This window comes from Juglans regia, chromosome 3, assembly GCF_001411555.2.
Source record: "Juglans regia cultivar Chandler chromosome 3, Walnut 2.0, whole genome shotgun sequence".
Lineage (NCBI taxonomy): Eukaryota > Viridiplantae > Streptophyta > Magnoliopsida > Fagales > Juglandaceae > Juglans > Juglans regia.
In genome coordinates this window covers 32,549,589-32,563,647 of record NC_049903.1, presented here as the reverse complement: position 1 = coordinate 32,563,647, position 14,059 = coordinate 32,549,589, and the positions used below count along the sequence as shown (strand labels likewise).

Sequence of the window (14,059 nt, the reverse complement as noted above, 5' to 3'; positions counted from 1 at the left end):
GTTATTTCATAAGCAGAATAATCAAATCCCTAGAAACTTTAGGTATGTATATTGTTGTCAAATGATATTTCCTTAAATAATTGTATGCAATGTTAATTTTTTTTTCAAAAGAGGAATCACCCTCTCATGATTTAGGATGGGGTGATAGACTAATAAGGTAGTTGATTGATCTTAGGGTCGGCCCACCATCTAACTTTGGTCTTAGGGTGGACGGTGGAGGGTGGCTCTATTTATTTTTACAAAGTGTTATTCTGATTTTTTTTTTTTTTTTTTTTTGGGGTTTCGTACCTCTAAGTTGGAGAAATATGATGGGGGGGAATGAATATGATACACGTGTCTTAAAAGTGTCAATTTCCATATTAATTTCTTATTAGATGGCTGAGTTTTTGTACTGATTTGATCAATGAACTGTAATTACAATTTAACTAATATTTTCGGAGTATTATCTTAGATACCAATCGAACCTTTTTTAAAATAATATAAATTATATCAAAGCCGATGTAATAATGCCATGGGGGCATGGCATTGAACATTCAATGCAATGTGAACTTACGAATCTCATATTCAGAGACGCCGAAGTTGAATTAGTTAATTTAAAGCGACTAGTCAATTTAGATTATAGATTTGAACGCTGTTTTAAAATTTTATTCAGTTGTTATATTTTGTTAGCCAATTGTTGGCTTATTAATTTCCAATCCTTTATTTTACTTTTCAAATGAATGATCATGATATGTAGAAGTCTAAAGTTCTAAATTTCTTGAGGATGTTGATGTCATTAGCATTTATTACTTTCTAAAAAATGTTTAGGTTGGAATTTAACAGTCTTGTTTATTTTTAGAAAATATCTCATCTCATTTTATCTAATCATTATAATTTTCTCAACTTCTAATATAAAATAAAATAAATAATTTAACTTTTTCAAATTTTAAAATAAAAATAATATTAAAAAATATATTTTAACAATATTTTATTTAATTTTTTAACTTTAATCTCATCTCATCTTTAAAAATAAACAAGCCCTAATTAAACAAAACTTTTTCTTAAATTCAAATAGTTTTCATAATAAAAAAATTCTTCATTTGTTATTATTCATTATCTCATACTTTACATTCTGTAAAAAACACTTCTACACGTTATAAAAAATTATAAATGTAGGATGTATAATATGAACGGTTGTTAATTTGTAACAAAACCCGTCCACAATATTAAGAGATGTATTATGTTCAAAACAAATTACCGACAACTCCAATCAAGCATCTCGAATGAATAAATAAATTAGTAATTGAACGTCCCTTGGGGTTGCAAGCTCCCACTACATGAGGAGAAAATAGTAGAAAATAATGCAGAAGACATGATTGGATTAGACCTTCTTTTTAACTTGATTGAGTAGGTAGCTCATGGTTATCCAAAAGCAACAAAACATTGTCCTTTGTCCCACCCTTAAACCAATAACATTAAATAATTTCAGCTGAGGCCAAATAATAATTGACAAATTCAACCTTTAATAATCTAACCAATTGGGCAACATAATTTCAAGGTAACCTTAAAAAAAAATTATTAAAAAGGAAACACATGATGTAATACATCTACATATCTACTACCTGTTTGTCCCATACAATTTCCAATTGGTTATACAGTACAGCTGGGTTTGCTGTCGGAGACCAATCCATGCTAGAACCTTCAAAGGACCTAACCACCAACTGTGGGATCCACCGGTAACGGTTAGACTAACTTATGCATGCTCTACACGTGTCAGTAGATGATGCCGCTACCTTCTCCCGTTCTTGGTTTCTGTTCATACAAGACCAGATTTTCTATCCCCCACTCTCATCACCCGCTGAGGCACGCACACCCATGAAACATTCACCACGAAACGACACCTCGACGCAACCCAGAACTGTCCAATTATGTATGAGAGAGAGGATATCCGGCATTGGAAGTGATAATGTTAGGAATTCGAGGTTTGATGATGAGCAATTTGGTCATTTAAGGAAGCCACGGGCTACCTCACATTAATAATTAGTAGAGATGTATATATATACATTTAGAGATAAATATATTATATTACTATTACGTGTGTTCCAAGCCAAAGCCAAGTCAGTCCCACATCCCTCTCTTTCCCTGCCTCCGAAACCACTCGAAAGTGCAAGAATTTCTGGGACGACGCGAGGCTGTTAAGTCCGAAATATTGTTATCTGAAAGAAAAGGGTAACCAATAAAAAAAACAGAAGCTATTGGGCCGTTGATTTAAGTATTGTGAGTAGATTGATTTGAGAGTATTTTGGTTTTGTGGGTATTGATGGATTACAGCCGTTGAGGTGGGAGTGAATGGGTGGTGGAGTGTGTTAGGATTATTGGGTGAGCCGTCGGTGGATGAGTTTAATCGGAGAAAAATGCGCAAGTCTTTCAAGGATTCCCTTAAGGCCCTCGAAGCTGATATTCAGTTTGCCAATACCCTGTAAATCTCTCTCTTTTGCCTTTTTTTTTTTTTTTTTCACTTTTTCACTTTTTTCTTTTGTTGGTGGGTTTTAGTTTATGAAACGAATTTTCGGGATTCTCTCTATGATTATGAGAATTTTATTGTTGAAAATTTTCTCTCCCCATGATTTAGCTGCGAAACAAGTTTCTGCTGTTAATTCACTTCCTCTGTGTTTTTGGGTCACTCTCTTTTTCATTTTTTTCGCAGCTTAATTGGAATATATTTTTAAGAAAAAAATGTTATGAAAATGAAAAAACCCATGAAGGAATGGCTTTTAGAATTGAATTATGACGGTTGTATGTGCAATATGTTTATGACCAATTTGGAGAAATTTGTGGTTCATTCTAACTACTGTTATTGATTCTCTATTCGATGGGCTCTGTGGTTATCTTGGATCACTGTTATCGAGGTCCGGCACTTATGTTTGGAATTTAGCCTTTTCTTTTTCTTGCTGAATTTCAAAGGTGACTTTTGCCACCGGTTTTACAGTTATTTTATTTTATTTTTTGTGCGTGTGGTATTCTGTTGCCCTGTGAAACCGTGATTCCCCCAGAACATGTACACGTATATATATATTTAAATGTGTTCGATTGGAGCGGTGGGTGTTTGAAGGCAATGCAAAAACCTGAGGAGTGACCGGAAGTGACTATCCTTTTTTAGATCTGTAACTGTGTGCACTGTCAGACACAAACAGTCAAAGCTTGTGTAGCTCTCAATTCTCACTGTAAAGTGTAAAGCTGAGATTTTAAGCCTTTTATCTTTTTTAAGAAAATGGTTGACTGCAGACCAAGTGCTATATTCTCATTGAAACCAATATTTGAATATCTCTGAACCCATTGCATAATTTCTATTTTGTTAGGTTCTTGCATTGCTTTGATTGCATTTTATACATCTTCTGCTTTTGATATATTCTCATTAGTCCTTTTTTTTCCTGAACAGAAAGAAATAACTCAATCCATCGGGTATATTCGGCAATTTTTGTCAGAAATGATGGTTTTTAACAGTTAAAGTATGTCATGTTGATGCAGGGCTTCTGATTATCCAATGGAATACGATGGCGCATGTCTTCAGATGAGATTATCCTACTGTCCTGCTGCTCATTTCTTCCTCTTTCTTGTTCAGTGGACTGATTGTCACCTTGCTGGTGCCTTGGGATTGCTTAGAGTTCTCATATACAAGGTAAATTTCATTTTCTATTGTTCTTTCAGATCTATTAATTGGTATTTTGGTTTTCAGTCTCTTTCTTTGATTGCCGTAATTTCTGTTTAAAATCTAATTGAGCAGTAGGCTCCTTTATCTTGTGAAGGTTGTTATAGTTTCGGTTTGCCACAGGTATATGAAGATGGGAAGACCACCATGTATATTCATGAGAGGAAAGCCACTCTAAAAGAGTTCTATGGTAATAGGTTCCAAAGAAATCTTCTGTCAGCTTCCTGGATTTTTTTTTTTGTTTAATTCCAACCGTGTAGGAATCCAAATTCTTACCATTTTTTTCTTCAAGAACAGGTGTAATATTTCCCTCTTTAATGCAACTTCAAAGAGGAATCACTGATGTGGAAGACAGGAAGCAGAGAGAAATTTGTGCTGCCAAATACAAGAGAAAATATGAGACGGACAAAGGAAAGCTCTCTGAAATTGATTTAGAGAGAGAAGAAGAATGTGGGATTTGCATGGAGATGAACGGCAAGGTTGTATTGCCTATTTGCAACCATTCAATGTGTATAAAGTGCTACCAAAATTGGTATGCTAACTGTTACACAATTTTCTGGCTATTTTTATCATATGTGTCTGCAATCTATCATCTGCACTTGGTTGTCCTATGAAAGTAATAAAGATCGTGTACTTGTTTATTAGATGGGATCAAGCATTTTCTTAACAGGAGAAGGGGGGGGGGGGGGGGGGGGGGGGTTGGGCAATTGATACAATTGAGTACCTAAGGCTCATGGCCTTTTGTTGTTGCATACTAACTGTGACACATTTTGTGGAGGGAGTGCGCATATCCATGGTCTTTATCATAGAGGATTTTCTTGAGGGGACAAACGATTTTTAACAGAGAGGCTTCTCTCGGTCTCTCACTGATTCACATGCTCACACACACACATGCCATAGCTTGTGAATTCCAGATCTGTTTACCACAAAACTCACTATCTCATTCAATTTCAACTTGCCCCTGTAGATTTACCTTGTTCTTTGCCATCATTGTTAAGGTCTTTGTGTTGCAGAATGTACTTTATCCTTAACAGTTTCCCGGGATCTTTTTATCAAACTCGTTAATCAGATGCACCATATTTTGTCCTGTTTGATGATTGAACTTGTTCAGAATGCGTGCGTTTATGGGAGGATTTTAGCCCCTTCCAGGACTCATCTCAGAAATCACGGTAGATCGCATTTGTAGGAGCTGTTAAATACTTCTTTCCCTGAAAGACATTATGCTATCAGCTTGAGGAACACATTTTCTCATAATTAAGATATCTCAGAACCTAGGCAGGCAGTTCAGAAAAGCCTGCTCATTCTGGAATACACAGCCAACTAAAGACAGTATCAGTAGACTGTAATCTTGGCCTGATCTTTTACACAAACTTCCAAGTGCTAAATGTATTCATTTATGCTATGTTAGAACTTATCAAAAGTTAAGTGTTTGCTTTATGTTAGATTCATACAATAAAAACCCAAACCTCATTTCATTAACAAGTCAAAAAGTCTTTTTCTGTTAAATAACAGATCACAAAGTTATGCATATATTATCTTTCCTGTATTAGAAAACAAATTTCTGTGAGATTTTTAGATATGATTTTTTATTTTGTTGCGGTAGTGCACTGTTTTTAGAGAAGCATATATAGGCCTTATCTTTGGCATTCTAGCCAAAGTGATGGACACTCTAATCATCAAAATATCAACTGGAAAAGAACAGGAGATATCAAGGAACCAACTTTAGGTTTCATCTAAATCAGCAAAACTTGAAACTATGCTTTCTTTAGCGATATTGATGTATTCATTGCTGGTTGTGATATTGTCTGTGTCCATACACTGAATCTGCTGCTTGTGTTGATTGCTCCCAAACGTGATAGTGGCACTAGAATTAGGGCCTGGAGTGAATTGTATCTTCATGTTTGGTCATTTCTTACCTGTATAAGTGCACAACTAGAAAGACTTCACTGCATCCCCCACCCATATAAAATGTGTGGTCAAGATTTTATCTCTACTGGTAGTAACTACACTTTTTAAGTTGGTCATCATGTTTTGTTGCTTCGTTGTTTTGTTGCTTCGTGGTTGCTTAGGCGTATACGATCTCAGTCATGCCCCTTTTGCCGGGATAGTCTCAAAAGAGTCGACACAGATGACCTCTGGATCTACATCAGTAACAATGAAATCGTCGATTTGTTCGCTATCTCCAGGGAGAACGTGAAGAGACTTTTTATGTACATCGATAAGTTGCCTGTCATTGTTCTGGAGCCCAGATTTGATTCATACGACCCTTATCACCGTTAACAGACTAGATGCTGGCCGGGCTGGTGAAAAAACTTGTACATAACATTTTGTGAATTGTACATAATTCATGTCTCCTGCAAGATGGCTGATAAGGTAAATTGTTTTCAGCATACCTCAAAAGTAAATTATTTGATTTTTTTACTTTTGTTGATATGCATTATATTTTATAGTTTGCAGTACATCATAGAACGGTTGACATGGCTCAAACTTTGTGCAGTATATTATAATTTTGAGTGATTATAATACTCTGGCTGTTCACTTAAGATATGGAGATCATTTTTTTTTTTTTTTTAATATTTTTAGAAAGAGTTTATTAGTTATTTCGCTCTCCCTTTGAAAGTGTTCTGCTTGTGGCTGTAAGCCTAAAAGAAGGGTCTGCCAAACCGCCACTCCGGTTTTGTATATGGCTTATATCCATGTCTTCCAAATGAGTTGGAGTTCCACACTGCCATTTCGAAGGGCACATTCCAAGGCTGGTGGTCACTCGATCTGGCAGAGAACCTCGGAAACATAGTGAACGCTGTGATGTGGCAGAAATAGGACACCCACCAAAAGACCCAAAAACTGCCTAAAGTACCACTCCCCCTCCTTTTTCTTTTCTTGTTTCTTGTTCTTTTATTAATATTTTATAAGAAAGAACAACGTCAAGCATATACAACCGTATTTCTACAAATTACTCGAACATCTTCGATAGATTAGTTAAAAGTTAAATTCATTTAGTATTCAGTTATTAGAGAGCAAAACATGCTCACAATGAATTAGTTAAATAGAATTTAGCTATAGTGACTTTCAAAAGTTTTTCTAAATTTAAAGGTTACTGTACATATATCAAATACATATTTTATTAATTATTTTTCTCTTCCTTTCTTTCTCTCACATTTTATCACAATTGATACATTAATTTGAGTTAATGATATATTAATTTAATTAGAATATGATTATTAATTAATATATAATAGGTAAAATAGTAAAATATGATAAAATTAAAAAAATTAATAATTAAAAAAATTAAATAATTTTGAAATTATTAGTTACTCATTACTATATAATGAATAAATAGATAATTCAATGTGGAGATTTGATGTGAATAACTAAAATCAAATTCATCTTACATTATTTTATTGTTATATAATGAAAAAATAGATATTCCAATATAAAGATTTATGAAAATGGAATAGTTAAATTTCTCTTATATTCATAAAAAATGTCATTTAACTTTGACTAATTCATTGAAAATGCTCTTTCGTCAAACTGGGGAATTCGGAAAACTCAAAAGCAAACGCGACACAACAGCACAGTCTCCCAAGTTTGATGCACAATATGTTGGTAAGGACTCGTTTGTTTTCGTAAGATGAATTGAGATAAAAATTTAAATTTAAATAAAATATTATTAGAATACATTTTTTTAATATTATTTTTGTTTTAGAATTTGAAAAGTTTGAATTTTTTATTTTATTTTGTATGAAAATTTAAAAAAGTTGGAATGATTAGATAAGATGAGTTGAGAAGTTTTGTGAAAATAAACAAAGCCTATGTTTTTGCTAGTTCTTTAAAAAAAATTATTGGTATCGGGTGTCCGGAACAACATCTTAACTAATTTCGAGAGTGCATAAGCTTTCAACAAAGAGTTTTTGTAATTGCATCTCGAGTAATTTAAGGAAAAAATCTCTCTAGTCCGATAGCTCCTAGAAATTGGGTTTGAACTTTAGACATGGGTGAGTATATTTGCAACCATAACCAAACTTGTCAAAAGATAAATAAAACCACCCTGAAACTTAAACCGATAAGTTTAAGAGTGTTTGGAAACATAATTGTTCTTAGATTATTTTATTATTATTCACAAACAGTTCAATATTATTTACAAACTATTTATTACTATTTACGAATGATCTAAAATATTCTTAACATCCAAACAAAGCCTAAGCCACATATATGCCTTTAATGTAAAAATTTATACGTCTACTTGATTTTCTGCATGAGTCACCTAACTAGTTTAAGCTAAGTTCCCATTGTAGTCCTTATTTTCTATTAGGTACACATTTTTTTTCTGTTCTCCATGCTGCTTGCAATTTCCCTTCACAATCAGGTCATATCTCTGAAGCCAATTCGAACCCAATGCACTTTTAACCTTAACCGTTTTGAATAATTTCACAGGAATCCAGCATATGTTCAACGAAATAGTTACCCATCGTAACAGGTTAAAGAAAACAAGGACGATGCTGTCAATCGAGTTTTGACTTCAGTAAATCAAGTAGCATTAGACACAACAAACATGATAAGAACATTCCATCGGTACTAACAACAAAACAAAAAGCATAACCGAAATGCAAGTAAATGACAACGGTGCCCTTGGAAACGATAATGGGCCCCACTATTACAGCTAATAACAATTTAACTGAACTAACTAAGGACAAGCCCATATTATAATAACCCACACTGTCTGAATTAAACCTACCGGCCCATGTAAACATATGGCCCACCAACATCCAACATATTATATTAAGTCTAACTGAGTCTTCTTCCTCACTTCAGTTCACTTCCCGAGGGTTCCCAATCACATGGTCCCGAGGGTTCCCAATCACATGGCAGGTAACACAAAGCATTCCAGGCAAGACAACACAGAACTAAAAGCATATTAAGATATTCTGCACTAGCTTCATCCTCTTCATCATTCACTTCAGATTCTGACCAGTCTGGCTCCACATCACCATCATCTGTCGTGCTCTACTTATATATCAACATAAACATGAAAGATGCAGTAGTAAACAAACCTTCCAAATTACCAAGATTAGAAAACCAAAATAAGAATTAGATATAATAATATATTCACCTGCTTCTTGTTGTATGCTGCTTTCATAAGCTTCTCATACTCGGACTTCCTCTTTGCAGCCTTGGCTTCATATTGAGCTTTTTCCTTCCAAACCAGGCAATAAGCTCAAGTTAAAAACACACACGGTCGAATCCAAAAACAACATCACAAAGTTTTTTTCAACAAAAGGACCATCTCTCCACCACTAGGAGTCGTTTGGATTCAGAGATGAGTTGAGATGGTTTGTAAATAGTAAAATAAAAATTAAATTATTTATTAAATTTTGTGTAAAAATTTGAAAAAGTTGTAATGATGAGATGAGTTGAACTGGATTTTGAATGCAAACAAGACTGATCTAAAAACTGTCCTTTCACCAGAAGACCATGTGCTTATAGCTGAATGACCTTAACTAAATCCATATTCCATTATCAACCTCACTAGAACACCCATCTCTCCCTCAATGGATTGAAGGGCTAAAACCACCATGGATCGTTTGGAATATGTCAAGTCAATAATGCTTCAGGCAATTAACAATGACTTTCAAAGAGGTTTCGTATCTAAGCAGTAAATCAAATGTTTTCATAATGGTTTATATCTTGCAAGAGCTTTTCAGACAGTTCGGCTATTAAGTAGAGGAAAACAGCTTCAAAGGACGGAAAATCCCCAAAATATTGGTATTTTGTCATTACTAACAAACAGATATAAAAAAAAATAAAAAATTGAGAGTTCTTACAGCATCAGACATGGATTTCCACTTCTGTCCTCCAGCTTTCCCAACCTTTAATTAAAGCAAACAAGGAATGAATCAGTTGGCTTTTGGGGGAAAAGAATTGCATTATCATACAGAAGCAAGGAAAATCTTATACTGATCAAATATAAAATAAAATCTTACAGCTGACACAGCTTTAACATCAGGGTGCTCTTTCTTGAAGTCCTTCCTAAACTCCTCACTATTATATTGACATGACATGTATCAGATTGATTTTCAAACTCACCTCTCCCAAAAATCAAGAAAATTTTATAGAGAAAGCAACAGAGGAGAGATACAAACAGGAACACAAAGAAAGCACTGGCAGGTCGTTTAGGTTTATTTGGATCTTTCTTAGCATTTCTCTGCTTCTTCTGTTTGACACTCTTGTCAGCCTTTGTCATGGCTTTTCGCTTCCCAACCTTTCTGAAAAATTGAATATACATGATACATCACTACAATATTCCTGTATACGCTGTATGCACCATTAAGTATGTGACATCAGAAATCGATAAACCTGATCACATAGCGGATTGGTTGTGAAACCAGTATCCTAAAATAAATTTACTTATGAGCATATCTTAAGCCTAAACAATGCATGAAAGAACTAACCTTTCCTCCACAGGCTTCAAAGCTTCATTTGAGTAATTAGCAACCCCCTTACTCTTCATCGTTTCAATCTCCTGTATAAATAATAGCATCGTAATGGAGCAATTCAATACATAGTTAACTGTGACACCGCCTTCAAATGTTACAAAACGGTGAAGGCAATGGCTGAACAACAATGAGAGAAGAAGCAAAAGCTTGGTTGAGAGCATTCACATTTCATGCCCCAAATTACTACTTTTCCTATAATTTGAGGTTTATTTTAAGGTTTTGATCAAAATACTTTCCACATCCTAATCCCTATTTTAGGAAAAATGTTTAGGGGATAAACAGTAGTTCAAATATAGGAAATCACTATTCATCTCCTAAACTATTTTTTTATCAATATCTTATTCTAATACATAAAATAAATTCTTTTTCTAATCATCTACACTTTCTCTCATACTCATATTTGTTATAATTTTAAATAATAATTTTAAAAATAATTTAATTAATTACGAAAATATAAAAAAAATTAATTTTAAAAATATTATCATATCCACAAAAAAATAATTTAAATTTTTGTTTAAAATATTCACTAGAGTAATAGTTCAAAATATAAGAAAAAAAATTGAGTAGTTAAGTTTGTAAATGGAAGTAAGAGAAAAAATAATAAAGAAAGAATAGAGAAATATTATTTTAATAGAATAAAAAAAATATAGAAAATGAGATGTAGGAAGTTTTTGAAAAATGAATAAAATTTAAGAAAAAATTTTAGGGAATGTACTTTTTAACTAAATTATAGGAAATTTTATAAGGAATGAGATGTGAATGCTCTAAAGCAACCATGCCAGTGTAAAAGTGTTCCAACTATACAAATCAATGTACCATACCTAGACACATATATTTAACCTCTTAAAAAAAGTGAAACAATAAAATAATGTGGTTTGCCTTTGGACAGATTAGTCCACATACCCTACTTTTAAACGTTTTGCTCTATGCTTTCAACTTTGATCATTTTAACTCGTCATTAGTAATATTTAGAGGTGCTACCCGCAACCCTGGCCCAGCATGGGCTGGGGGGAAGTTGGGCCCTAGCCAACGTGGGCGGGTGCCACCGCCAGGATTCCGGGGGGCAAATCCACTGTACAAACCATTTGGAATCCGCCAAACAACCCACATTTCGCAAATCCCTTCGCCAAGTCCACAAATCTATCCTTCAAATTAACATATCAATCATCAAACAACAAATATACAAACACAGATCCAAAAAATATCGTCTTAAACCAAAAAAAAAAAATCACAATGACGCAAGTGGCAAGACCACAGTCACACCATGTTCTAGCTCGAAGCTCAGACCCACAGCCCATCCTAGCTGTGGTTCTCTAAGCAAACCCCCAGCCACGTCGTGGCCTGTGGCTCGAGGCAAAGTCCTATGGCCTGTCATGTCATTGGGTTTGAGCAAAGAACCAAGGCCCCAAATGGCAGTGGGTCTCTTTGCAAACCCATGGCCACGCTGTGACCCGTTGGTGTCTCATAGTCACAAGCTTCAAGAAGGAAAAGTGGAAGAAGAGATGGAATTGAAGCCTAGAAGTAGAACAAAATGGTGAAGGGAGAGAGAAGAGAGAAGAGGAGAGAATGAGAGTTAGGGTTTTCAACTTTTCTTCTTTATATGGTATGTAGTGAAACACCATTCCTGAAATCTCGTTTGTTTTCACATATGAGATTAAAGTTAAATAAAATATTATTAAAATATATTTGTTAATATTATTTTTAGTTTGAGATTTGAAAAAATTAAATTATTTATTTTATTTTGTGTTAAAATTTAGAAAAATTATAATGATTAGACGAGATAAGTTGAAAAAAATTATAAAAATAACGAGACCTGAGTGTCACAAGTTTTTTTACATGCATCGCAGCATCTGTAAAAAAAAGTAACAATAATAATTTTTTTATGTAACAAAAAAAAACATTAAAAAGCCCAAAGAAACAAATCAAAAGACAAAAAATTGGAAAAAAAAAATGCCTGGATTGCGCTGAGACCCAGGCTTCCCAAGCCCAACCTACCCCATGCAATGCCTTGACTTGTCCCAGGCATCACTTGGGCAGAATCCAAGTAATGCCTCGGTCACACGACCCATGCCGCGCTTGGCCCAGGCAGTGCACGTGAAAAATCCAAGAAATCCCTTGATTTTTCGCTTTTTTTTTTTTCAATTTGTATTCTTTAAGATGAGTTTTACTAGTTTTAACTTTTAAGAAATTATAAGTGTCACGCATGTAATGGTGCTGACGTGGCATCTACGTGCTGTATTTGGATGTTGAGATAAATTGAATTAATTTAAATTATTTATAAATAGTAATGAGTTGAGATGGTAGAATGAATTCTATGGAGCTCACTTAAGATGAATTTAAATGTATTTAAATGTTAAATTGAGTTTAGATATATTTATAAAAATTTGAAAATATTGTGAGTCTTGCATATAAAGAAGTGTTGAATTAAAAATAATTATGAATATCACGTGTAAATAAATTTTGAATTGAAATAAATTTTATAATTTAAGAGTTAAATGTTTAAATATTAAAAGAGGTTTAAATCTGAATCGAACTTGATCAATAACCAAAAGCAGCCTCAATCTAATCTAAAATGAGTTGAACGAGCAGTCTGGTTCGAACTCTTTTTTTGTTTTTTCAGAAAAGTTTGGTTTAAACTTACACTTAACAAATGTTGTAGGTAATTACACTTAACAAAACAAACTTAAATCCTTTGCCATTTCAAAAAAAAAAACACTTAAATCCTTTGCAATCTTTTTTTTTTTCTCCGACTTGAATATTGCACCAACTTAGAATCAAACAAAACTCCAAAGGGGAAAAAATCAATCAACTCGTTAAAAGAAGCTCTGCATGATCCTGACAAATAGTCATCCAAAACAGACGGCACGCACACAGAAGAAATCAGGTTACAAAAACGCAAACATATAAAGAGAGAGTCTCGATCATAAGATTCTACCAAAAAAAGGAAAAATGAGCATGAGCATAAATATTCTATCAACAAGCTGTCAATACCTATCTTTCTTTTTGGCCTAATTAAGACGATTTCTTTATAAGCCCGAAGATTTATGCTGTGCTTTGTTTTGAAGGTTTAGTAAAAAATAAAATACACAGGCCGTTGATAACAACTTACCAACTACTACAAGTTCTCCACTCGCTTCTCGTTTATCAAAATTTTCTCAGCAACCAAACGGAGACATAGCCACTTAGGACGGAAAAAAACGGCGGAAAGGATCTCCAAAGACAGAGGTACCTTTGAGGAAAGGAGCTAAGAGGCGGAGACTCTTCCACGAGCAACGAGAAAAATACGAAATGAAACAGAGAATCAGAGCAAGAACTGAGAAGCAAAGGAAACACCGGGAAAGAAAGAAAGCAGTAAGCAGGGGGTGTACGAACGAGAGAAATTAAGTAAGGCAACCGGAACAGCCAGTAAACTTTTCATAGGGTGGTCAACCGGACTGTAGCCGGTTTCCATCAAAGAGGCGCGAAATTTGTGTGTTTGGAATGTGACAATGGAGATATTTATGTAAGCTCCAATAATCTGACACGTGGCTATTTGGGGGACCCTGTGACGTTGAACTGCTCGGGCATTGACACTTCGAACTTAACGTCACCGCACCTAGCTCACCTTTCCGCAAGAGTTTTTAATAAGAATAGTAATGCTAGATTCGAATATCTAAATAATGCATATTTTTTAAAACAAAAATGAGATTTATAATTAAGAAAATCATTTTTATATGAAAATTTTAAAATTTATCCAATTTTTTTTTTTTAAATATTCGAGACTTGAGCATCCTAAGGCTTCGTTTGGAAACCAAATTCATATCAATTCATCTCAACTCATCATTACAATTTTTTCAAATCTTAATACAAAATATAATAAACAATTTAACTTTTTCAA

The 14,059-nt window shown here is 33.9% G+C and overlaps 2 protein-coding genes across 2 annotated transcripts; one reads left to right on the top strand and one right to left on the bottom strand.

Annotated features, from left to right (window-relative positions):
• Positions 1–2,052: 2,052 nt before the first annotated feature.
• Positions 2,053–6,231, top strand: LOC108994939 (E3 ubiquitin-protein ligase AIRP2-like). Its single transcript, XM_018970379.2, has 5 exons — positions 2,053–2,458; positions 3,508–3,658; positions 3,812–3,878; positions 3,986–4,220; positions 5,758–6,231. The coding sequence occupies exons 1-5, from the start codon at positions 2,394–2,396 to the stop codon at positions 5,966–5,968; spliced, it is 729 nt and encodes a 242-aa protein (XP_018825924.1). The 5' UTR covers positions 2,053–2,393; the 3' UTR covers positions 5,969–6,231.
• A 1,954-nt stretch (positions 6,232–8,185) lies between these two features.
• Positions 8,186–13,562, bottom strand: LOC108994852 (high mobility group B protein 3-like). The gene is made up of 7 exons (XM_018970246.2): positions 13,292–13,562; positions 10,138–10,208; positions 9,829–9,951; positions 9,670–9,727; positions 9,511–9,555; positions 8,799–8,882; positions 8,186–8,692 (listed from the first exon to the last, which is right to left on the bottom strand). Exons 2-7 carry the CDS (start codon positions 10,194–10,196, stop codon positions 8,492–8,494), a joined length of 570 nt encoding a protein of 189 aa, XP_018825791.1. The 5' UTR covers positions 10,197–10,208; positions 13,292–13,562; the 3' UTR covers positions 8,186–8,491.
• Between the last annotated feature and the right edge of the window lie 497 nt (positions 13,563–14,059).